Genomic DNA, 26362 nt, shown 5'->3' on the forward strand with positions numbered 1-26362 from the left:
CAATCCGGGAAGGCAGTCGTGGGATGAAATCTGGAGGAGGTGGGCCTGAAGTGACGAAGGAAGTGAGCGGATGGCCAGGTAACAGACTGGAATTCCCGCCTCCGTTTACTGGGACATTGGCCCAGTTGTAATGTTGAACGTCAGGCCCTCAAACCTTCAACCCTCACCCACCCCACATGCCCTCCATGCCTCCTCATGCCACCTATGCTTCCTCCAAACCCCTTCATACCCCTAGCCTCCTTCATATCCCCCATACTCTCCATGCCTCCTCCATGCTCCCTCAAACTGTCCCTGCCCCCCTCCATATGTCCTTATACACCCCATTCCCCCTCCATGCCCCCTTGTATTCTCCATAGCCACTCACCCCAGTATCCACTATGAGCAGACCTCATGACGTCTTTGAAATGGGCATTAAAAACGGAACTTCTAACAATCTAATAGTGATGTCATTTTGTATACTGTGAAAACTCTCATTCATAAAAGTTATTCAAAAAAATCTCCTCAAATGGTCATTTGTTGTAAAAACAAACACATATTGACTAAACACATCTAAGACAGATAATCCTTTAACAACTTCTTAAGACCTTCATTCAAACTGTGAACATAGCCCCCTGCTATAAGTGGTTCAGCAGCTTTAGAAACTCAGCCAAAAATTCATATTAGGCTCAGCTGTAAAAGCAATTCCTGGGAAATGCAAACAATGCAGCTTATTGAAACTGAAAACCAGATGGCCTTTTTTCTTCTAAGCTACAACAGATGTCCTTTTTTTCTCTAAATGAGAACTGCTGAAGGCATTTTCTTCAATTTCATAAAGCTGTGAACGTTTAAATCACTTCAGATTATTATATTGGAGATTCCAAGCAGTGTTTTCTTCAGTTTTGAATGCATAGTGGTACTTTTGTTTCCAATGGGAAAGGTATTTTAATGCATCTCAACAATTACACAATGCTGATCAATGTAATGGTCAACTTACTTTTGCAGGACAGAGCCCTATGATCAATCATTGCAGTGAAAACAAAAACTCTGCAGGATGTTGATAGTAGGGGATTCAGTGATGGAAATGCCATTGAATGTCAAGGGGGGATAGCTAGATTCTCTGCTGTAGATGGTCATTGCCTGGTACTTGTGAGGCACAAATGTTACTTGCCATTTATCACCTCAAGACTGAATGTTGTCCAGGTCTTCTGGATGAAGCACAGGCTGCTTCATTATCTGAGGAATTGCAACATAGAAAAGTATTGATTCACCAATTGATGGAGGCTGGTAGGTGATAATCTGCAGGAGGTTTCATTGACCATTGTTTACCTTCATGGAGTCCGGAGTCAGTGTTAAGGACTCCCAGGGTAACTCCCTCCTAATTGTATACCCCTGTGCTTCCAACTCTGGGACATTGGCTGAAAGGTATGGATTATGTGTATATGACTATGTTAGTCTGTTACTTCACTATATGTGGGATATCTCTTCCAATTTTGGCTAATGTCCCCATAGGTTAGAGAGGAGGACTTCATAGGATCTGGGTGTGCCTTTATGTGTACGATAGTGGTGCCTAGATTGATGTCAAGTGGTCCATTCAGATTTTCGTAATCAGTTGGTACAAACAGATTGACTTGCTCGGCCATTTCATAGGGCAGTTAAAAGTTAATCACATTGATGTGAGTCTGGAGTCACATGTAGACCAGACCAGATAAGCATACCAGATTTCCTTCCCTAAGGGGCATTAGCAAACCAGATGGGGTTTTAGGACAATCTTGTAGTTACCGATATTAGCTTTTTATGTATTTTAATTTTAATCTAATTCACTGAATTCAAATTCTCCAACAGATATGGTGGGATTGACATGTAAATGTGTATCATTAGTCCAGGCCTGTGGATTACTAGTCCAGTAGGAGACTTTATGCCCACTATAGAAGACATAGTCCACGATGCCACTATATCCCATGATACAGCAATTAAATGGCGTTCAAGATTACTCCTGGTGATTTGCCATCAAACTTCCAATGGAGCATCGCATGCTCTCTGTGTGTATCTCTGCTTGACAATACGGTCCAAAATCAGGAACTTACTGGGCAAACATAAAAAACATGTCTTATTTTTACATTGAATGGAAATATCAGTGCATAAGCATAAATGTCTCCAGACAAATAGAACATTCAATGATTCAGGCTTGAACATTCATTATAAACACATACATCAGTGTTAGAAGATCAGTAAAAATAAGATCACGCGAGTGGTAAAGGGTTTATTGAATTCAAATTTAAATGAAACCAAGTCTGCTAAATTCTGTTATCATAAGGTATCACCCGTAAATAGCCAAAGAACCACGTAATATAAAAATTGAAGCCTTAAATACCTGTATCTGGACTGTTGCTCAGGCAGCCGGTTTTCACCCTCAGGATTGTAACTTCCAATTTCCGGGCTGTTGGAAGATATTTAAGAGACACAAAAATTTCCCCAACAACCTCCTGGAGGAAACAGAAACAAATAAAATAATAGTAGCGCTGAAATTATTACATCAAAGGCACTTTTTACATTTAAATAGCTTTCTTGTTGTTGTTGTTAATCAGTTCACCTTCAGTCAATTTTAAGCAATTATCGGCACAGGCTGCATCTTCGGGTATGTTTTGAACACTGGAATCCTGGATGTATAGCTTCTGCAAACAATCTCTTGCTAGCTTGCAAGTTCCAGAGACAAGAATCACATTGAATTACATTACAATGTTTCTTTCTGATGTTGCTTTTGGTCACTTGAGGCCTACATCCCATTCACATGAAGCTCACAATGTATTTGCTTCCTCTGAGAGGATTTCCTCTCCCCGTGTTGTCAAAGTCATGGGAAGCACAGTTATCCGATACAGCAAATAAAAGGGATCGATGAGACTGGATGTATGAAATCAAGCTATAATACCGGTATTTTTTTCTCTTCCTCTGGAAAATTCCTTGGTCTCAGCTCAGCAAAACCCTAATGTGGCATAATTCAGCTGTGTGGCAAATTGCAGGCACAGGCCAGTTTCCCTTCACGTTAGCTTGCATTCTCCAGCTTATTTCACTGGGAAAGATTCTTTTTCAAGTTGTGGTGCTCAACAAATGGCTGCTAAATATCACCGGGCATGAAAGATATTACTGTAATGGAGGCCAGATAATGACATAATTTGTACCTTTTGGACTTTCTGTAGCTTCTCACAGAACGCTACTGTGTTTGAGAATTCCAAGTTGCTGAACGGCAAGCGCACTTCTCCTAGAACATCACGTCGTGAATATTTGTCAAAATCCCAGACCTGACAAAAGAATATTATTCAGAATTAGAGTGCACAATTGACGAAAACTCAGAAAACCCAGATTATTAAATGTCATTAAGACCTGCATATGTAGCCTGCCAACTTCAGTTTGTTGGTGGATTAAAAGTTTTTGCTTTTATCCTGTTAGAAGGGTGAATTTTAAATTGTGTAAAAGAGAACAGTGAAATCATTACCAACATGTAACCAGCAGACTGATGGTATGTGGAGGAGGGGAATTAAATACCAAAAGTATACACAGATTAGAAATTTTGACACTATCAGGGAATGTTCTGATTGATAAAATATTTCATGCTGTTCTGCAATTTTCTCCAATTTTTCAGATTAGAGCTGAACACCATTCTAAGGAATCACAGCAAAATACAGAAGTGCTAACATTGACAGATGTGACCTGGAAATCTGACATAAAGAAATAGTAAGTGTAGAGAAGCAGACGATTTCTGTTCTCTCCTGTTACTGGCCATGCCAGTAGGGAGAGATATTGAACAGAGAGGCCAGGTACAACCCCACAAGAAGGGGTAAACTCTTTCACACATCTCCTCAAAGCTGGTTACAGAACAGCAATGACATAAGCCAAGAGATCCACTCAACCTTTTGGCTGGTGAAAAGTGAGCAGTGCCAGGGTGGCTAAAACCAGGGATGAGGCAGGGTGGGGAAGAGGGGAAAATACTGTACAAATAAAATAACCACTTCTGTTTTGTTGGAGCTTTCTCACATTTCAGACAATGTGCAGCGTTTTCAAATACAGAAGAATGTCTATTCACTGATGATAACAAAAAGAAGGTGCTGTCGAGGAACGTTTTTGAGTTGTTATAGTGCATCCCATAATGATACATGCTGCTGCCACAGTGCCCTGGTGATGGAATGGGTGAATATTGAGATATTGAGTTCAGTGTTTCAGGTACAGAGCAAGTGCATTGGTCTGCTAGATCGGGCTTGTCCAACCTTCTCGCTTGGGGTGGGGGGGGCCATACTTCCACTTTTCTCTCACTCAAGGAGCTGATGAGCAAGTTTCAGAAAGATAAAAGTTTGTCACATTAAACTGAATTTAAAAAAAGGTTGAGGTATTACAAAAAGAAGCAACTTGCTGAGCAAAAATAAAGCAATGTCATATCAATAAATTGTTAAGTTTAAAAAAGAGCAATTAATAAAAATGACCAGCATGTGAGAAGGTCATGATGTGCGTGCCAGACTCACTTTGAGTCTCTGGGTATTTACTCACTTACCCTCACCCATTTTGTGGGGGCTCACCATCCAGGCAGCATGATAAGCAACCCATGTGGTGTTGCTTGTGGGCGCCCAGAGAGGGGAGGTCCCGCACTCAAAGGTATTCAACGCCTGATCAAGGGACCCAGCATTGGGACAGGAGGTGGGGGTGCTTGCTGAGAGCCCCCTCTGCCCTGGTTACTGATCCCTCTTGCTCCCCTCCCCTGAGACCCCCACTCTGCGACCCTTCTCCTGCCATCACTTGCCTGGGCCTGGTATCCAGCAATGACCCTAGGCCTTGGGTGGATATAATACTGACAGTAGCCACCATCTTGTTGGTCGCACTGCCATTCAATAGAGCTGTGGGCCTCTGATTAACCGGCAGCTCTTGGCATGCAGGACTTTGGCCCCTGGGGTCCTTGATCCCAGGGAAGGGCCACCTTGTCCAGTTAAGTGCCTGAGTGGGCCTTCCCTAAAGAGGATGACATGGGGCTTCTGCCAGCTCTCAAGCCAGCTGATTAGACCCCCCCCATCACCTCCATTAAATCCAGCCCTATGATTCTATGATTGGTCAATGATTGTTCCCAAGATGTTGGTGGTGGGGAATTTAGTGAAAGTGGTGCCATTGAAGGTTGGGGGAGATGGCTGGCTTTCTATTTTTTTGAAATGGTCATTATCTGCCGCTCGTGAATTTTACCTGCTGCTTGTCAACCCTCCTCAAGCCGGGGTCCGTGAGTTGTGAATTAAAGTGAACAGCAAAAGTCCCACTCCTGAACTTATGACGGAGAGAAGGTCACAGCAGAAGCAGCTAAAGATGGTTGGCCAAAGACACTTCGCTGTGGAACTCCTGCAGTGACTGTCTGGGGCTGCAATGTTTGACCTCCGACAACCACAACCAACTTCCTTTGTGCATGAATTATTCAAACCACTGGGCATGTGACCAGTATTGAAATTCAGTTTTGCTAGATCCAAATTTCTTGGTCCCAAATTCAACTTAATGCTACATTGATGTTAAAGACTGATACTGCCAGCTTGCCTCCAACCATTTGGTTTTAAACAATCACCTTCAAGTTTAAATATAAGGAATAACCAGTTCCTTTCAATGGGATTAATCTGCAGCTTTACATGACCATGGCCATCCAAATTGACATACATTTAGTTCAAGGAAAATATTTTCCCTCCCCCAATCTGTAATTTCCTTGTATCAAAAACCATCTGTGTGTGAGAAGGTAGGATTTTCTGTTTCACTTGCTGACCTGAGCAACTTCATGGCTAACATGCTGGTTTTAATAATGTAGAGGTTAACATTGACTCTCACCAAGTTAGGCTAGTGGCTTGTCCAGTTAAGGTACAACTGATCCACTTGAGGGTTGATAGTACTCTATTAAGGGTTTAACCCAAGTCAGCATTAAAAGCAATCTAAGCTATTTATACACTATTTTATTTATTTTCTTGAAAACACGGCAGCAATAAGCAGAGGTGAACGCTCCATCAACTCCTTGGTATGTAACAACCATGTGCTTTCGTTAGAGACAATGGTTTTATTAAAGATACTTGGAGGACAGACAAGACAATTGATTATTTATCTTTAAAATCTGATGTACTGTAATTACAACATGCAACGTTCAACTTAATATGAATTTGATTCGCTTATATAATATGTAACATTACTATAGCTCTTTTAAAGTTTTTACACCAAAGGAAGACTGAAAGAATGTTGACTGTCAAGAAGTTGTTACAGATAAATAAGTATAAAGGCACATTAACTTCACAATAATTCAAAGTTCAAAATATGGGTGGAATCATCCTAGATTTGCACTAAGTGCAGTAGCGGGCAATGTTTTACCCATTGACCGCAATGGTGGCTTCTCACGCTGTATTGTCCCAAACCCGCCACATTAATTATGCATTCCCAGGTAACATGCCATTTTGCTGGCAGGCGGGCTTTCATTTGCCCACCACGCTGTCACCTCGCCGCTTCATCACACCGGGCGTCATATTTATTGTCCAGCCATACGCACACTTCTCAGTGCTTCTAGCCCATGACTGCTGCAGGGAAGACAGGATGGCCCCAAGAGGCAAAAAGACTGCAGTGTCCTGCTTCAGTGATGCATCCCTTGAGCGCCTTTTAAATGCCATGGAGGCCCGCCATGATGTCCTCAACCCCCTCTTTGACTGCAGGATGGGCATCTGCATCACCAATCTGGCTTGGGAGGTGGTGGCAGCAGTGGTCAGCGCCAATGCCCTGCAAAAGAGGATAGCCACCCACTGCCACTATAGTATGAATGGTCTCATCTGTTCCGCCAGGATAAGTCACTCTTCTCATCACTCTCAGCTCACACATGCACAAATCTATCACACGTCCACAGGGACCTCACACCTCAAGGGACAACATCACTAATTCTCACACATGCCCTCGCATCCCCATCAGGCTCATATCCCCTGGAGCTCGCATCCTCATCCTGTCACCTCACTGTCACCGCAGGCACCGTCCATGTCCGCACCGGTCAGCATGATGGCACACTCCTCACACAGTGCCATGTGTCCCGCTCACACTCTCTCCATCTGTTTCCACGCAGGAGAAACCTGCTCACATCATCAGGAAGAAGTACCAGACTGGTGGTAGAGTGGCCCACATTAAGCCCTTTACTCACTTTGAGGAGTGTGCCATCACACCAACTGGTGAGGGTGTGATCTGTGCCTGCGGTGATGGTGAGGTTGGTGGCAAACACCCTCGTGAGGATGCTGCACCACATCCCTCCCTTAACGCAAATGTGAATGCTCTCTCTCCTGCTTTTGACTCTGCTGCCATGCACTAATTATCTCTACTTTAGTTCACAGGGAGCTCTGCCAAGCGATCAACGCCCTCAGCCAGTCAGTCCCTCAGCTCCATCCACGCCCTCACCTCCAGCCAAGAGGACACCTCCTCCATTGAAGAGCTGGAAATAAGCAGCCTCGAAGACCCACGCCCTCCACCAGCACAGAGACACACATCTCGGTGGGACCTAGATCTAGAGCAGGCTCGGGTACACAATCTGATGGTCAACACAGCAGCAGGAGGCAGGTTCAGCCAAGCTTCCCAGCACTCAGAGGACTGCTAGGGAGGAGGCAGCTATGAGGCCCGAGTCAGATGAAGAGCCTCTGGATTTGGCCTTCCAACTCATCGTGGAGTCAGAGTCAGAGTCAGCAGAAGGCATGGGAATATCACGCAGAGCTGTTGGAAGCCCTCAACAGGGTGGCACATGAGTCAGAGGAGGGTGTCCGCCTGCTTTCTGATGAAATGGTGCCCACATGTGCGCGTATGAAGGTGTCCAGGGGGAGGATGGCGGACATCATGGAGACCCTGGTCCAGCAGAATATGGAGATGTGTGCAGACCAGCACTTCATCACGGGGGCCATGGGTGAGTTCCTGCAGTGGCAATGTGTGAGGGAAATGGAGATCCTCGATGTCCCTCCAGATGCTCGTTCTGCTCAAGGAGTCAGGCTGGTGCTCTCAGGCAACCAAAGGGAGGAGAAGCGGCAGCTGGACACCCCTGGGTCATCCACTCAGGGATCTCAGAGGCTGTCCTCTCCCTCTGAATCCTCTTTGCCTGTGATTCCCTCAACCTCGTCCTCTGTCACCGTAGAGCGAGTAGCTGGCCAACGAGTGATTCTGGAAGGAGAAGTATGTGAGGGGCAGGGCCTTTTGGAGCCTCGTGCAAGCACTCTCCCACACACGCGGATCCTTCCCATATCACACTCACTTCACTGTCCTAAGAATTTTCAATGTAGTCTGCTGGTGTTTGCTTTCAGTTGTCTATCTGAGTGACCTGCACCTCCACCCACCCACTGATCACACTCCCATCCACACCTGAACTCGCCCACTATGACTCTTGTTTTACTTTTGATTTAGACGGCATGGTGATGATTTGGCTTTCTGTGCACTTTGCTGCCTTTTCCCCTCCCCCAGTCACCTGTTTTCTTTCCACCGTTACTGTTGATACCTATGGTATTACCTTCCACCTCCACTGCATGACCTACCAGCGACAACTCTTTTCCTTCGGGGATGTCCATGTGAAGGCGCATGATCCCTTCCTTCCTGGAAATCCTACCCCCATCCACATTTCCCTCCCTGACTTCCTCCTTCCCACCCCCAGGGTCTGCTTCCGAGTCCACACTAACCACCCTCGCTGTCCCTTCTACCGCTACCGTCGAACCCTTGCCTTATTGCCTCACTCTGCCCTCTCTTATTCACACCATTCCTTTGTTCCACATCCACCCTCAGTTCACTCCCAGGAGGCAGTCATGGACTGATCAGAGCTCTCCTTTGCATGTTGAACTGGACTTCCCCCCTCCTCTGGACTTCTTCCCCCACAGAACCCCTTCCCCCACTTGGAATCCCTTCCCCACTTGGAACTCCTTCCCCCCTTGGAAATCCAGCCCCCTCCTGGACTCCACCCCTGCTTAGTCCTCCCCCATCCTGGACTCCCCACCTCTTGGCCCTTGCCCACCCCCAGACTCCACCCCAGCTTAGTCCTTCCCCCCTCCTGACTCTTTCCTTGAGCCTTAATTCTTCCTCCAGCCTTAATTCTTCCTCCAGCCTTACTCCTTCCTCCAGCCTTACACCTTCCCCTTCCTGACTTCTTCCTCCACCCATACTTCTTCCTCTAGAGTTGGTTCCTCCTTCCTCTCCCCAGATTCTCTCCCCTCTCCGCACCCTTTCCTCCACCTGGTCTCCCTCCCCTCTTCGCACCTCTTCCCCCATCTGAATTCCTTCCCTTACACCTTTAACCCCCTTATACCTACCTCCCCAGTTGCTGTCTTCCCCTATTAGCCCCTCCTCCCTTATACTCCCTCCCCCTCCCAACCTCACCCCATCCTGACACCTTCATTCCTCCCCTCCCAACCTCTTACTCTTCCAGTCCATCCTACACCTTCCTCTTCCGTGCCTCCCCCCAACCACTGCCCACCACCACCCCCCACCCAACCTGGTACATCTTCATCTTTCAAACACTGTTGGACCTCCCTCTCCAGCCCCTCAAACATCATCCATTGCGAGCAGACCCTCAATGGTGACCTTCCACCTTCTGTGAGCTGCTTTGTGGGGGAGCCATGTCCATGAGAATCCACCCAGCATGCCATGGGCGTTCCTCCAGTGTGCTGTTGCTGTCAGGTTCCAGCATCTTCTGCTCCTTGGATGTCCGCGATGTGAGCAAGGCCCTGGCGGTAAGTCCTGACTTCTGCATGTCACACTTGTCCAGATGTGTTCTGCACTGGCGTGCAATTATGCCGACGTGGTGGACGATCCAGCAGGATGGGGGGGTGGGGGGGCGGTGAGCCCGGAGGGCTGGCCTTATAATGATATGCAGATGTATTACAATGAGGTTCCCGACATCAGATGGCGGGGAACGCAGCACCCCCCTATCGACAGGCTGAGCGGACGATCGCAAGCTGGTTTCACACCGTTGTTAAACCAATTTCTGGCCTTCTCGCCATACTGTCTGTTCATGCCACCGAGCATGACCGACACCAGCGGGCACGGAAAGCTCTGCCCTACAAAACTTCTGATACAATAACAGAAGCATTCAAAATCAAATATGGTTTATCACCATGTTCATTCACACATTTTGATCTGTCCTTTGCTAAATGATATGTAGCCATAACCCATTCAGTCTATGATTGTTACACAAAGCGAGAGTGTGGAAACAGGTAAAGGATAGCAGCAATGAGAGAGCCGTCCACACTATTGTCAAGATACAACAAAACAGTTAGCCTGAACTCCAAACTCAGTGGCTTGTTAATATTGGCATAAACATGACATATTCGAATAAACATAAAAAGGCAGCTAGAGCATTTAAAATTTAAAATAGTACCTCGAGTTTTAAAGTAGCCTTCCGATAGGTATCATCTTCAATAAAATAGGTAAACTGATCTCCGAATAAGGGATTTCTAGTGTTCTTCACAATCTTCGTGTCGGATTGGTGAAGGATACATTGGTACTGAGGTAAGCTGGTAAATAGCTTTATCCGAGTGAAAAAGTCAGCGCACTGACTAACATGTCGAGCAGGAAGATTGGATGCTTCTATAACTGTCAGCTGTAATTCTGATTGTTTTTTGTCGTATGATAAAGAAAATTTCAAATTTCCGGAAAGCTCAATCTTTGAGTCAATGACGAGATTGTCGTTTGATTGAATCAGCTTAAAATCTCTAGGGTCACTGCATTGAAGATAAAGACTTAGCTTTTGTATACTCTCTTGGAGCTTGTGTACCTTAAAAAAAAGACACATACGCATGAAAACTAGATTGTAAAAATACATTAACCAAAGTGTGATGCAATTTTTTCAATTTGTGAAGTAGAAATCCTGAAATTCACTTGCCTTGTATTCATGTTTTTTCACAACTGAATACTCATCTTCATCAGACATGCCCAGAAAGTCTGAAGAGTTATTGCGTGTTGTTAAGTTGCTTTTTTCTGTATATTGTTTCTTGGAATCAGTCTCACCCACAGCATTTTTTGCTACAAACAAAATGTTAGTTGAAAGTTATGCAGGAAAAGTATAATAATGGAATAATTAAAAGTAGACATTCACTTACTGGGAAATCACAGTTCCAAACCTAGATACTCCCTAGTGCAGTACGTTGGACGGTTTTTAACAGTATCCCAGATGAAGATAATTCGTTTACAAGCACCGATTTTTTTACATTATTATGCAAATAGTTGGCAACACCCTCGTGCAATATTCAATAGCCTGCAGAGAATGATATTGCACTCGTTCTGGAAGTACAGGAAATTTTAATATCTAGCTTTTATATCCTAAGTCTGGGTGTACAAAAACTAGAATTTATTTCTGTTTATGTTACAAAATATTTCAGAAGTTCACATGATAGATTTGCAGAGGAAAGCTTTTGACTCATCCAACCGCAAACAACTCACAGAACTCCAACATGGCATCTAACATTTTCTTAAATGATTCCAAGGATTTTGCTTCCATGACTATTCCCAGGAATACATACTGTGTTGATAAGTCTGTACAAGGAGAAGTTCCTGGCATCGATTCTAAATTTGCTCTCTGCTATTCCAAAAGTTGCCCTACTTGCATTTGAAATCTATTTGAAGTGGTGTTCCAGATCTGCTGTTTTCCTAACTGTTCACTATCTTGTGCAGCTCTACTAACAGCTGTCTCATCCTTTCTCTTTGACCCTCCAAATACTGAGTTTCTCCGGCATTTCCTCATGCCTCAGTCCTCTGATGCTAGCAAGTAACCCCAGTAGATAAGAAGTTAAAGTGTCACTTGTTACTTACCCGACCTCTAGCACCCCAGGATCCCACCTTCAGTGATTTTAATCCTTTCTCCTAAGCAATTGGCAAGGACACCCAACAAGACTGGACAGGATCATTTGTATGTTTCATACTGATGATGTCTGAGTGATGACTGCAACTTTAAGTCAGGCCAGACCAAGGAAGCCTAAACTTTCTCTTCAAGCTAACCAGGACAGGAGAGGATCAGGCCTGGGAGAGACTAGCAAAATAAAACTTTGTGGGACAAGGAAGAGCAAGAGTGTTCCTTCCAGCCCTAAAAGAAAAGTTCATGCCACCCTGCCAGCTGTAGTGTTTTAGGAAATTGTCCTTTATCTTTGAACTATTAAACTCTGCAAAATAATAAAGCAATATGAAGTTAAATAAATTGCAATGAGTTCTGCGGTGCTCAGATTTGAGCAACTGATCTCATGTTCCTGTCTAATATCGCTACTGCAAGTTTATGAAAATTGTTATGACTGCTGAACATTATTAGGTGATTATGTTTTAAACTGTTGTCTTCAATGCGAGATAAAATGGAATAGTTTGTAGTGGGACATGTGCCCTTCTATGAAATCTGCCTGGAGACAAGCTCATCCGACCTCATATTAAATCTGCCTGGAGATAAGCCCATGTGACCTGGCATCCATTGGGACAATGGCCTGGGTTGAAACTTATTGGAAGTAAGGTGCAAGTTTTGAATTCCTTGACACAGTAACTCTCAGACAAAGGACCACTGGATTTTGGAAACGCAGGAGTCTCAATCAGACAGGGTGATCTGAAGACAAAGACTGGAAATGGGTGCTGTCATGCCAGGCAGAGGAAAAGGACTGTTTTAAGGTTAACCAACAAGCTAAGCACTGGTAAGGACAGATTCCTGGTTCAAAGAAGACTTGTGAAGAGTTAAAAACCATAGAATCACTCGAGAGTACCTTGCTACTAGGAGTCCATTTGATGATGCTGAAAGGTTTGACTGAAGGGACTTTGTTTAAAAGGACAGGGAAGATTCACCCTGGTGGGTCAGGGAGATGAGATCCTGTTAAAGCCAGGAGGAGCTTGGTATTTTAAGAGCAAGACTACATTTTTGCTGAGAGTGCAGTGTAAGTTATAAACATAGAATAGGTTTTCGATTGTATTAAGATGCTAATAAGGAATACCTTTTCTGTAATTTAGTGTATTAGATGCCAACTATGTAATATTTAGTCTATGTTGATTTTATAGTGTTCTTTTTTATTCATTCATGACATGTGGGTGTCGCTGGCTAAGCCAGCATTTATTGCCCATCCCTAATTGTTGATGAGCTGCCTTTTTGAACTGCTGCAATCCATGTGGTGTAGGTACACCCACAGCGTTGTTCGGAAGGGATTTCCAGGATTTTGACCCAGTGACAGTGAAGGAAGGGCGATATTGTTCCAAGTCAGGATGGTGAGTGACTTGGAGGGGAACTTCCAGGTGGTGGTGTTCCCATGTATCTGCTGCTTTTGTCCTTCTAGATGGTAGAAGTTGTGGGTTTGCTGTCTAAGGAATCTTGGTGAGTTTCTACAGAGCCTCTTGTAGATGGTACACACTGCTGCCATTGTTCGTCGGTGGCAGAGGGAGTGAATGTTTGTGAATGTGGTGCCAATCAAGTGGACTGCTTGGTCCTGGATGGTGTCCAGCTTCTTGAGTGTTTTTGGAGCTGCACTCATCCAAGCAAGTGGGGAGTATTCCATCACACTCCTGACCTGTGCCCTGTTTGTCACAGCAAAAGTTTTAAAATGTGAAATCTTGTCATGCGATGTTTAGAGTTGGTCACTGGGAGATTAATTTATTTTTGAAAGTTAGCGGTCTCTACACGGATCATAACAAAACATTTTGGGGAAATGAAACAAAGCTATTCCTCGTCTGACTTGGTTCTCCGTCTCTGTGGCTGAAGATTGTTCCTGACCTACTTTCATGCTCTACCTTTTTGCTAATCTCACTGGGCAGAGGATAGATTTGTGAGAGACAAGCAACCGTTTCCTCCCTCAGCACAGTTCTCTGTGTTAAATTGCACAAACCCCAGCCTTTCTGGGTATGGTTTGGCTTCTTGCCCTTTACTTGTGTTGTCTTCTGGCTGATTGAGGTTTTGCTCACTCTGAGTGACTTTGGGATAGTCAGTATTAAGTTTTTCTTAAAACAATTTATTTACAACTATTTACATCCAAGACCTCATGGTAAGTACCTTATTCTCTTACACAGGGTGTTCTGTGCCTTGCTTCCTTGGAGTATCTTGGTCATCCGACCCTGATGTCGTGCTTATATCATCATTAATATTGTCTAATTGACATAACCATTAATCCTTTACTCTACAAAATAGCACAAACCCCGGACCTTTCTGGGTCTATGGAATTTAACAATTTGAGACAAAGTGACATAATATCACTGTGACATGGCCTCAAAGGTGGGAACAAGACTGTTGGGACAAGGTTGTGGCAAAAGTGTGGGGGCTGAGGCTGGTGCACTACTGATAATTAATGATATTCTGGATTTCACTGACTCTCACCCTCCCATAGCACAGCAATGTAATAATCTAGTGCTACAATTAATGAGAGGTGATACGGCTTTCTTGCTTACGCTCTATGTGCCATGCCACTCATAGCATTACTGGCAGGGGTTATGATGACAATAGTTTTTAGAGTTGTATTTAGTTTCAAACAAAGAAGGATTGACATGAAGTACTAGGCATTGAATAATCTCAGACACTTTCTTTCTAGAATTTACCCAGGGCCCACCTTTTGTTTTCTTTGCTTTTCTGTGTTTACAGTATCGGTAGATCTGCCACCCAAGAATTATCATGGATACCAAGAAAAAAAGGCCTGCTGCCCCCACCAGGACAACTTTCATTGTGTTACCCAGATGAATGCTCAAGTTTTGAATCACAGCCAGGAAATTGCTGGCAAAACCCATGTTCCGCCTGTGCCTGAAAGATAAAATAAAATTACATGAAGAGAACACTATAGTGAATGCACCTAGTAGTTTCCCACTAATAAGTTTAGAAGATACACGGAAAAATTATTGGACAATCATTTTAAAACTCTTGTTTATAATATGTCCAGGAATATGGAAGCTAAGAGCTTTTTAAAATTTCATTCATGGATGTGGGCATTGTTTGCAAGGCCAGTATTTATCACTCATCCCTAATTACCTTAAATTTAACGGCTTGCTATGTTGCTAGGCCATTTTAGAGAGCAGTTCAGAGTCAGCCACATTGCTGGGATCTGGAATCACATATTGGCCAGACTGGGTAAGGGTGGCAGATTTCCTTCCCTTGTGGACATTAGTGAACCAGATGAGGTTTTAGGATAATCCAGTAGCTACATGGCCACCATTATGATACTAGCTTTTTATTCCAGATTTGTGGAATTAACTGAATTTAAATTCCCCAGCTGCCATGGTAGGATTTGAACTCATATCTGCAGGCCTCTGAGTTACTAGTTTGGTACCATATCGTACTATTTCCTAATCTGTGAGCTTCACAGCCCCATGCAGGGAATGATTTTGGCAGGCCGCTTTGCAGCATATGGCACAATTCAGCCACATTGTCTCTTTCAAACTACAGCCTGCATTGGCATTGCTCCTGCAATAGATGGAGGAATGAATACCTTAGTTTGTAGATTCAGTGCAAGGATAGTATTAGTGGGTGCAGAACCAGCTTTGCATCTTTCCATGTTGCCATGAAGCTGGCCGGCAATTACACTGGAAAGGATGGGATCCAGGCTCTGCACGGTGCCCTCTGCTACATTGGAGCTGGATTCCTCCATGCTCCTTTACTGTGACAGGCTGTCAGACAGGCCAGCAACTCAGTGTGCATGTTCCAACAAACTGCCTAAACAAAGTCCTCATCTGAGTCCTCTGCAGCAGAACTCGTCTGCAACTCCACCCTCCAGGGAGTTGACACACAAGCTACCCTTTCCCCTTGTCCCGAATGCAGCCTGGTAACTCACCATGTGCTGATCCCAGAACTATACTAGACTTTAAGGTCCTCACAATGCCTATTGTGACTGCATATGTAAGATAAGTGACGATGCATCCTCATTGCTTTTGTGGGGTAGCTCTTCCTCTTCTTCCTGTTTCTTCTGTTGCTGGCCAGACAGCAACGGTATCTGAAAGAATACAAAGACAAGGGGAGGGTTAGTGTGAGGGGAGGAGAAATACCATGGTGACACCAGCTTTGGCTTTCGCTTGTTACTACATCTCAAGATAAGGATGAAAGGGAATTGAAAAGGAGGATAAGGCTGTTAATTACTATCATCCTGGACCCAGATCTGCTCAAGCTCATCCCCCTCTGGGGGGATTATACATAGGACCATTACCTCAGTGAAGCTCAGAGAATGGATCTGTAGAGCTTCTCTCCGCCCCTCCCCAGCCTTCTGCCTCTCCCTGGTATAATGTGCACCCTTCTTCTGCAAGAGAGAGAGAGGGTACAGATTGTGTGGTACTGTGCTTGGGTGATGTGTCTACTATAGCTGAATACATGAAGGTGAGTGTTGGTAGGGCTGGGTAGATTGGTAGATGTAGGTGGGTGAGGTTGATCTTTTGAAAAAACAAAAAAACTGCGGATGCTGGAAATCCAAAACAAAAACAGAATTACCTGGAAAAACTCAGCAGGTCTGGCAGCATCGGCGGAGAAGAAAAGAGTTGACGTTTCGAGTCCTCATGACCCTTCGCAAGTTCTGTCGAAGGGTCATGAGGACTCGAAACGTCAACTCTTTTCTTCTCCGCCGATGCTGCCAGACCTGCTGAGTTTTTCCAGGTAATTCTGTTTTTGTTTTTGATCTTTTGAATATTGGGAATGAGCCCTGATTGGCATGGGATGATGCTGACTGAGCGATGAGGGTATAGTGTGTTTAGCAGAGTGACAGGGGGTTGTTGGTGTGGTGGGCAGGTTAACTATGAGGGATGCATTTACTCCCCTTGACCACCCATGTGAGGGCTTTGTATTTCTTCCAACATTTCTGCCATGTTTGTGGGGCGACACTCCAGGCAATAACCTCCTAGGTGAGGTTCTCCCATTCCCTCTTCAGGCTGTGCTTTGAGGAAAACACTGCCTCCCTCCTGGAGTCCTCCTCGTTGACCAGTGTTGGGTCATGAAACCAGGGATCACTCTCCCTTGCCTACTGTGATATTCTACCAATGCTTCAAAATGATTTTCTGTTTGTCATGATTTCAGGTGTGCAGCTCCCATTTAATAAGCAGACAGACTTTAGAGGAGCAGTCTACCTGCAGCATGCGATCACCAAAGAGCGCTGCTGGGACTTCTGCTGTGCAGAGAAGCTGCAGGCAACATGCTGAGTAAGGGAACAATGCAGCCAAATGAGATGGGCAAACAAAATTACGTTCTGCCCAATTTGATTTGAACAGGCTGGAGGACAGATTGTGAATCATGACCTCCATGCCCAAAATCCAGGGCAGAACAAACTCTATTCTGCAATCTCTAAACACTCTGAACAGCACCAACATCCCTTAGCTTGACGAGGACAAAAATATTAGAAGTGGAAAAACTCACAGGCATCACCAACAGCATTAGAGAATCCTGCCAGAAATGTGCATGGAAGACTGAATGGGTGGGGAACCAGCCTGACAGTTCTCTGCTCTGATTGATGCCCATTTCTCAGATGAAACCAGTCACAAAATCTAAACTCTTGGGTCATGAAAAGTGGCTCCTTATCACTTGGCTTTTTAAAGATATGTGTTCCATTTTGCTATCAAAATGACGAGCACACACTTCTTCTGCAAGCTGCCATTTTGGTGAAAGTGTTTACACGTGAAACAGGAAATTTTTACACCATCTCCAAGTTTGCCATCCACTGCTACATAAGGGAGGTCCCTGACTTTATATCCTGGAAAGCTGAATACATTTCATCCTTGCCAGAGTGAGCATAGCATTACAAAAATTACAGGCTTCTTCATGGTGTAGGGTGCTACTGACTGCATGCACGCCACTTTGCAGTTCTGCTTGTCAACTCTGAGATCTAGCCCAAATGGCAGGGATTCCATTCCCTCAGTATCCATCTGGTGTACGACCATAAAAGAGTGTATTACACAGGTCAGTCCTAGGTATCCAAGAAGCAGTTACGATGCCTTCATTCTGTGGCAATCTCCTGTGCCATTTGCATTTGAGGCCACCATGACAAACCAGAGGGTGATAAGAGTTCTCCTTTGACAACATGGCTCATGACAATGGTGCACAGCTCATGCACATGTGAAGATCATGCATACAGTGAAAACCATGCTGCTAAATGAAATTTGATGCAGCAGATAATGAGTTGCTTAAACAACGCTTCTGGTATCTGGATCACTCTGGAGGAGATCTGCCATACTCAGCAGAATGCATGTCAAGATTCATGGAGGTCTGCTGCATGCTGCACATTCCCATGAGGGCACAGCCCTTGCTACTAGCTATATGGTAACCAACTGATGAGGAGGATGATAAGAAGGAAGATGAGGAGGAAGAGTAGGAGGAAAGGAGGAGAGAACAAACACAGCCCCTTTCTGGCCTGGATGCCTGTGAGTGACTCATCCAACTGTGAAAGCAGAAAAGCCACTCCAATCCCCCAATCACCCACAGCCTAACACACTGCCTTCCCTTTGTCACTGAACATCACAGATTTGCTTGATCACAATGCTAAAATAAAAGTCAACACAAAACAAACATCTCAAATCAAATCTATAAATTAAATCATGCTATATTGCATACAAATGTCAACTAATCATCCTTATGCATTCCCTTAGTGCCTTTCTTCCCTGTGCCTTTGCCTGTCCTAGTGTACACAGTGCTACCCCAGAAGCTTCAGCGTGGCTGGTGACATTCAAGGCTGACTTTCAGTGGGGGAGAATACAGATGGACTTGGGGGATTAGCTTGAGCAGATCTGGGTCTAGAAGTCCAGGCTTTAGACTGCCCCATTTTGACATGAGTGACAGCAAGTCTGGGATGGCTGACAGGCAACAGCAGGGGCACTGATGGAGTGGCAGGGCGAGAAGATGAATTATATCATCCTGAGAGAAGACAGCAGGTTTATGCTCCACTACCGGTCCCCTGGGCGGCACCTCAGCAATCTAGTAATTTGTTGGAGGAGAGATAGCTGGACTGGTGTGACACCCTGCAAGTCTCTTTGAACACTGGTATCCATAGCAATGGTGGCAGCAGTCTGACCTTGCATGGCTGCAAGGTGACCGTGCGTGACTTCAATCTGAGTTTCCACTGCAGCACCCAGAGATTGTGCTAAAATGGAAGCTGAGACATTAGCTATCAAACGCTGCACTATGATTGAATCCACAAGTATTCTCCTGGGGATGGCCACCACTCCCACACCAGAAAGGATGGGCTTCAAGCTCTGCATGAAACCCTGTGCCAAGTTGGTGCTGGGCACATCCAGGCTCCTTGACAGTGCCTGCAAGCTTTCTGGCAGGCGGCCAATACACCAAGCATCTCAGTGTGCGCACCCAACATCATTCTTCTGTTTCAAAGCCCTCATCTAATCCTCTGTAGTAGAACTCACGTGTAACCTTGCCCTCTGGTGAGCTGGGTACCTGCAATAAAATAAAAGCAAACCTGTTTCCCTCTGCACCGATGTTGCCAGGCCTGCTTAGTGTTTCTAGCAACTGCAACTGCACTACCCTTATCTCACTCCCTGGCTGCTGGCCACGTGTTCCCAGTGTCTCACTACATGTTGATCCAACCTCTAAACTATCCTCTAAAATAGAAGTTCTCAACTGCTTTCAGGGGGCCACAAAAACAAAAGGCTAACATGAGGTAAAACTGGCACTTAATGGCAGTGATTAGGTACTGCCACCCAGTGGCTTATAAGGGAACAGCAGTTATAGGGATCTCACATTGAACATGGTTTCATACTCTGGTTTATTTATTTTAACAGTCTCCGGCTATTCCTCATCCTAACCTTCACAGAGGTAGAAAACCGATCTACAGACAATTCTCTGTCATTTGGTGCCCTATATGATTGTGTCTGGTGAATAAAGAAAGCAGATCAAACTGTCGCTCCGGTTCATCCATTTAAATTGTGTATCTCATCAGAATATAGGAACTGTGCGAGCGTGTTCCGTCAATCAACGAGATCATATGACAAAAGCAAAATTCAGCGGGTGCTGGAAAATCTGAAATTAAATAGGAAATGCGGAAAATACTAAGCAGGTCTGGCAACATCTGTGGAGGGAAACAGAGATAATGTTCTGGTCAGTGATGACCCCATTTAAAACAGTAGTTAACTCTTGGGTGCATGGTATGAATAGTAATAGTTATTCCTGAAGTGATCCAATTGCATTGCTATCAATATCAGGAAGTAAGCCTACTGTAGTATTCTGTGTTACACTACTCTAATGTGCCTGAATCATCGCATAGTGAAATTACTGGCCTGTAGGAGAAGCCTTTGACTGTGACCTTTTCAAAAGTGAATTGTTAACAATACCTACTTGGATACATTTTAGACAATGGATTTACTGCTTGAAGGGCTATCGCTTGTGGTAACTTCCTTTTTAATGCCACATTCACTTATTTTCCATTAATGAAGTATCTACATTGTATGACAGCATACAGCTTAAGCCAAGATGATCTGAGCAAGTCGCAATTCAAGCGTGGGTGCTGCTAAAAATCCCATGTACTTCTGAGGACCATATTATGATTTGCACATCACTTTTCCAGCAACTTGCAGTACTTTACCTGTAGTGGTCTGTAGAAATGCCCTCTCCCGTATCTGACGTAACAATATAAGAAAATATACAATGTGAAAAATAGTTCAAAATATTTTTTGATTTCTTTCATGATTATTTTCCAACACACGTAATCAGAAAATAACAAGTGCTGCCCTGAGACATACTAACTCTGCAGAACACAATTACATTTGTTGCAATCTGGTTAAGGGACCAGGAACTTTTTGTTTAAAGTAGACAAAGTTTGAAATCCCAGTTACCCACTAAGAGAATAATGCCACAAGATTTCATGGTTTTGAACAAACAAAATAAACTTTACCATACGAAGTCAGATAAGTAAAACAATTTACAATATCTATCTTATACTCTAACATTCAGCATTAATGAAGTAAATATAAATTAATAGGGAAGTTGTGGTCAAACACACCACACTGTACATTTAATGGCAGATGCAACCAAGACAGATCCCATGGATTTTTCAGTAACCTACCCTGATGTCAGTGACCACTGTGAATCACAAAAGCTTGTTAAAACTCTGTCTCACTCATGAGGGATTTCCACTCTTCACATTAGAAGATCTAGTCTCTGAATTCCCTTACAAGACTCTCTGATTTGGATTGCTTCAATGGCTACTCATCTCCCAATGGTTCAATCGCTTCATCTGAGACTGCACTCCCTGAGGTTCACAAGCTGTACTCCCACCTCTAATTTCTGGCACATTTCCAAATCTTTTGCAGTCCACAAACTTCAACAAGCTGGCAGTGCCCCTGGGTTTCTTCACACTCCAATCTCCCAAATGTACTGTGCTATAAATGGCTCCCAGGTCTTCTCCGAACCCTAAATGATTAGCATGGAACCAGGGTCCTTCTGCCACCATCTCAGCTCCCCAGGACTTCGTTGAGCCCTAACTGCCTGGAACCTACTAACATCTCCCAGGGCTTCTATGTCAGCTGCAAACCACATGAGGTCCAAACTACAATTAATCTTCAGCTGCACCCAATAGCTCTCAGGGCTTCATCAAGCCCTAACTGCCTGGAGCCTGCTAACAACAACACCCTTACATTATAGCTTTGTCCTCTGCTGCAGAACATTCACTCTCCCAGCAAACACACAGATAAATTGAAGCCAGAGAACCATCTTAAGCTCCAGATATCTCCATGATGATGTGGCCTATCAGGGTTCAGCAAATGCTTTTAAATTAATTTAGCTCTAACTCCCATAACAAAACATCCCTCTGGACTGCACTTCTTTACTAACAATGAAGACGTCACTTTACAAATTCTCTAGCTAAGTAAGCCCTGCTGCTGTTTTATGGCCCTTACCTTTCTAGCTGTTAACCAATTATGTCAACATGGCCTCAACCTTTGCGGTATAATAGACTCCAAGCCACCTTGGTTGCATTTATCCCATTTTCTACAGTTAAATATTAATCTTCTCCAAATTAAACATGACCTCTAAAATATTAACATCAACCATAAACTAGATATTCATCACATATTTAATCAGATTTTTCTACTTTAGAGCATTTCAGAAGATATACATTGATAGAGAAGGATGTGTTAGTATAAGTGAATGGGGCCTAAATTCAATAGCACCCGATTTTCTTCTCCCTCTTGACGAGGGTTGGATGCAATGTTGCACCAGTCACATCTACTGTAAGCTGTTCTCATCATCTCCTGAGTGCTCATGTTTGCCAATTCCTTGATGTTGTTTATCCAAGAAACTCTTGGTCTTCCTTGGTTCCTTTTACCATTGATAAGGCCTTCAAACAGTGTCCTGTCTATATTGTTGTGCCTTATCAGATGGCCAGAATAACTCAATTTATGGATCTTGATGATATCTATCATGTCTCTTCTGGGTTTTATTCTCCCTAGGATATTCACATTGTTTATTCCCTCTTTCCACCCGATAATGGGCAAAAAATTATTGGTATATGAAATTTGCTTTAAAGAAAGAGATTCAAGGACCATTCTAAATGCAGTTTGAGGATCTGAACCCTGGAAAATGTTGCTGCTCTGGGAACAGCCACGTCCTGGATGCTGCTGTGCAGAGAAGATCCACGTGGCTGATGATCCACCCACCCAGTGCTGCATGAATGTTCCATGATCTGGTTGCTAGAAGCTTCCAGCTTCTCCTCATCTCCACGATCTGTCCCAGGCCTCCTTCAGGTAAGTGCTGACATGTACACGCCATGTTGGTCCAGATATGTTCAGGATTGGTATGGTTTTCCGCTGGTAGTGTAGACGATCGGGCAGGGGTGGGGAAGATTCTGGTCAGGCTTCCATCTGCATCCTCTTAGCTGGATGCAAATTGGTTTCACACTGGCCTCTGGTGGGAATTGTGGCCTGCTGTGGAGGGCACAATCGGAAAATCCCTGCTGTTTTTTAATGTCAGCGGGAAACCGATTTTTCTACTTCCTCCGCATTAATGCCACCTCCTCCCCCCCACCCCCACCCCACTCCCCCCACCATTGAACTTGCGTGGGGGGGCTGGAAAATTACATCCAAAGACTTTTTATCAGCTTTCATAACAAGATGGGTGAATTGGGAGCACAAACAGAAATAAATTAGTAGGGTATGATAGCCATTACAGTGTCATGGTCGCAAGATGATCAAGACTGGGGTCTGAATATTCAAGGGTATCTGATATTTCAGAAGGACAGGAAGAAAGAAAAAGGGGGCAGGATAGCTTTGTTACTTAAGGATGAGATCAGTGCAGTAGTAAGAAATTATCTTGGCTTGAAAGATCAAAATGTAGAATCAGTTTGGTGGAGATAAAAAAAAGCAAAGGAAAGAAATCACTGGTGGGATTGGTTTATAGGCCCCCTAACAGGAGCTACACTGTAGGACAGAGCATAAATGAAGAAATAATGGGGGCTTGTAAGAAATAATCGTGGGCAATTTTAATCTTCACTTAGATTGGGCAAATGAAATCAGCAAAGGTAGCTTGGAGGATGAGGTCGTAGAGTGTATTCAGGAAAGGTTCTGAGAACAATACATTCTGGAACCGGCCAGGGAGCTGGCTACTTTAGACCTGGTAAATTGCAGTGTGTTAGAATGACCTCATAGTAAAGGATCCTCAGAAAAGACTAATCATAACATGATAGAATTTTACATTTAGTTTGAGGGCGAGAAATTTGGGGATGAAACTGGTAAACTGAAACTGAAATAAAGGCAATTACCAGCGTATGTAGATAGAGTTGGCTAAAATGGACTGGGAAAATACGTTAAAGGGTACGATGGTAGAGAAGCAGTGGCAAACACAGAAGGATCTATTTAATCAATCTCAACAAAGATGTATTCCATTGAAAAAGAAAAGACTCCAAGAGAAGGATGCACCATCGATGGCTAACTAAGAAGTTTAAGAATGGTACAAAATTGAATGAAAAAACATAAAATTCTGTGAATTCTGTTAGGCCAAAAGATTGGGAAAACTTTAGAAACCAGCAAAGGATGGCTAAAAATATAATAAAGAGGAAGAACTTTAAGTAGGAGAAAATGAGCAAGAAATATAAAAACAAATAGTAAAAGGTTTTCAAAGTATATCAAAAAGAAGAGTAGCTAAAATAAGCATTGGTCCCTTAGAGGATGCGACTGTGGAAGTAATGAGAAATAAGGAAAAGGCAGTGACTTTGAGCAAGTATTTTGTATATGTCTTCACAGTAAAAGTCTCCAAATGCAACCCAAGGACTGGATTTTACACTCCCCCACCAGCAGATTTGAAGGCAGTGAGGTACATAAAATCCAGTGGGTGGCCTTCCTGTCACCTACCTGCCTGCCCTTGGGTAGCCAGCCCTTGGCCCTATTGAGGCCCTTATGTGGGCAATTAATGGTCACTTAAGGGCCTCATCCCACATCTGCCAGTATTTTACCTGCAGCAGGGGGAGGCCCAAGCCATGAGGGAAGACCAGCAGCTTTACCTGCATGGGCTGGTGTTGGGCAAGGGGAGGGACTTGCTTTGCTGGTCCCCTGGGCCCATCAGAGGCACCACTGCCCCACTTCCCAAACAAGGTCATCTGCTGCTTTAACCCTCTCCATGGCCTCTTAAACCTGGTCTCCCACCCCCATTACCTTCCCTTGTGGAGACCCATGATCCTGGTCTTACCTGGGCCCCTGGGGAATGGTGGAACTCCCTGTACTCCCAGCAGTTGCTACCACTCCCAGCTGGCAGTGCTGGGAGCACAGATTTGCCAGTCTTCTGATAGGTTGGCAGCTCTCTAAGGCAATACTTTCTCACAAGACGGGGTGAGATTTTATCTTAAAGCAATTAATGCTGCTCCCAGCATTAAGTTGCTGCACGGCAGCCATTGGCATTATAGGTGGGCTGCCATCAATATTTTATCTGGGGGTGCATTAGGTCTGTGGCACTCCATAAAATCCAGCCCTAAGATAACTAATGGGACTAAATGCTGACTAGTCCTGGACCTGATGGCTTGCATCCTATTTACAATCTATGCTAATGAATTGGATGAAGGGACTGAGTGTAATGTAGCCAAATTTGCTGCTTGTACAAAGATGAGTAGGAAAGCGATTTGTGAGGAAGATACAAAGGGCAGAATCATCTCAGATTTGTACTAAGTGCGGTAACGGTCGGGAAAAAGAACGTTTACCGGCTGGCCCCAATGGCAGCTTTTCGCACCATATCGCCCTGATTCCGCCTCATTTATCATGTATTCCCGGGAAACATGCATTTTGTTGGCAAGCGGGCTCTCATTCGCCCGCCACGCCATCACCTCGCTGCTTCCACATGCCAAGTGCCATATTTAAACTGCAGCTATGCACACATTTCGCAGTATTTCCAGCCCAGGAGTGCTGCACAGAAGACATGACTCCAAAAGGCAAGAAGACTCCAGCCCCCAAATCTGTGACTCATCCCTGGGGTGACTTCTGGACACTGTTGGAGCCCACCACAATCTCCTGTACAACCGCTCTGGCCGCAGGATGCCCATCAGTGTCTCTGCTCTGCCTTGGGCGGCAGTGGCAGTGGTGGTCAGTGCCAACGCTGCACAGAAGAGGTTCACCATCCAGTGCAGAAAGAGGATGAATGATCTCGTCTGTGCCGCCAGGGTAAGGCAACCATCTCATCACTGTAAACTCACACACTCACAAGGCCATCACATATTGATCTCACTCACTGCCAGCTCAAAGGACATCATCACTCACCCTCTCATGCACACCCTCACATCTCCATCTGGCTTCGTCTCCTCTGGATACTGCCCCCTCAGCCCTCACCCTCTTGAAGCAACTTGCATAGATCAACATGTGCCCCCCCACACACATCCTGGGATACCCCCCTTCCCCAGTAATGCCCTAGCCCTGCAGCCCCTTCCCTTGCCTGAGTCCACTTCTAACCCTTCCTCAAGCAAGCCCGAGCCCTGCAGTCATTGAAAAGCTACCCCTGCCTTATGGTTGGTCTGGTGGGTAGAGACCTGCCTGTGAACCTCATTAAAAGTGATGTGGTGCTGTCTGTGAAGCCTGGCGCTCATTACCATGAGTGCTGCCTGAAGCAAGGCAGGTAAACAAACCTTGAAGTCCCAAGTGAGTTGCAGCTCACCATGTACACGTCGCTTATGTTCAATTGTGAAACACGTCAGATGATCCAGTGTGGGGGGATGATTTCGCTGAGCTGGGCTTATAATGATATGCAGATGTATTACAATAAAGTTCCTGACATGCGGCAGTGGGAAATGCAGCCCACCATTGATGGGCGGAGTGGCCAGTTGCAAACTGGTTTAACGTGAAACCGATTTTTGGCTTTCCTGCCGTATTGTCTGCTCACGCCTGCCATGGTACCCGATGCCAGTGGGCATGGAAAATTCTGCCCAAAGAGTCTGCAAAGGGATATAGACAGGTTAAGTGAGTGGGCAAAAATTTTGCAGATGGAGTATAATGTGGAAAAATG

At 44.6% G+C, this 26362-nt stretch overlaps 1 protein-coding gene across 3 annotated transcripts in view; it reads right to left on the reverse strand.

Moving 5' to 3' along the window:
• syt19 (synaptotagmin XIX) overlaps nt 1–26362 on the reverse strand; it is a 73515-nt gene that overhangs the window by 26512 nt on the left and 20641 nt on the right. The window contains exons 1-7 of one of the 3 annotated variants that reach the window (XM_041197834.1): nt 20472–20506; nt 15741–15899; nt 14529–14716; nt 10856–10995; nt 10352–10747; nt 3156–3275; nt 2351–2462 (exon numbers count right to left, since the gene is read on the reverse strand). In XM_041197834.1, the coding sequence (XP_041053768.1) occupies nt 2351–2462; nt 3156–3275; nt 10352–10747; nt 10856–10995; nt 14529–14703 (943 nt within the window). In that variant the 5' untranslated portion in view covers nt 14704–14716; nt 15741–15899; nt 20472–20506. Of the gene's footprint in view, nt 1–2350; nt 2463–3155; nt 3276–10351; nt 10748–10855; nt 10996–14528; nt 14717–15740; nt 15900–19349; nt 19489–20471; nt 20507–26362 lie in introns of those variants that run through there. The other 2 variants (XM_041197833.1, XM_041197832.1) reach the window with 2 other exon arrangements.

Source organism: Carcharodon carcharias, chromosome 10 (assembly GCF_017639515.1).
Source record: "Carcharodon carcharias isolate sCarCar2 chromosome 10, sCarCar2.pri, whole genome shotgun sequence".
NCBI lineage: Eukaryota > Metazoa > Chordata > Chondrichthyes > Lamniformes > Lamnidae > Carcharodon > Carcharodon carcharias.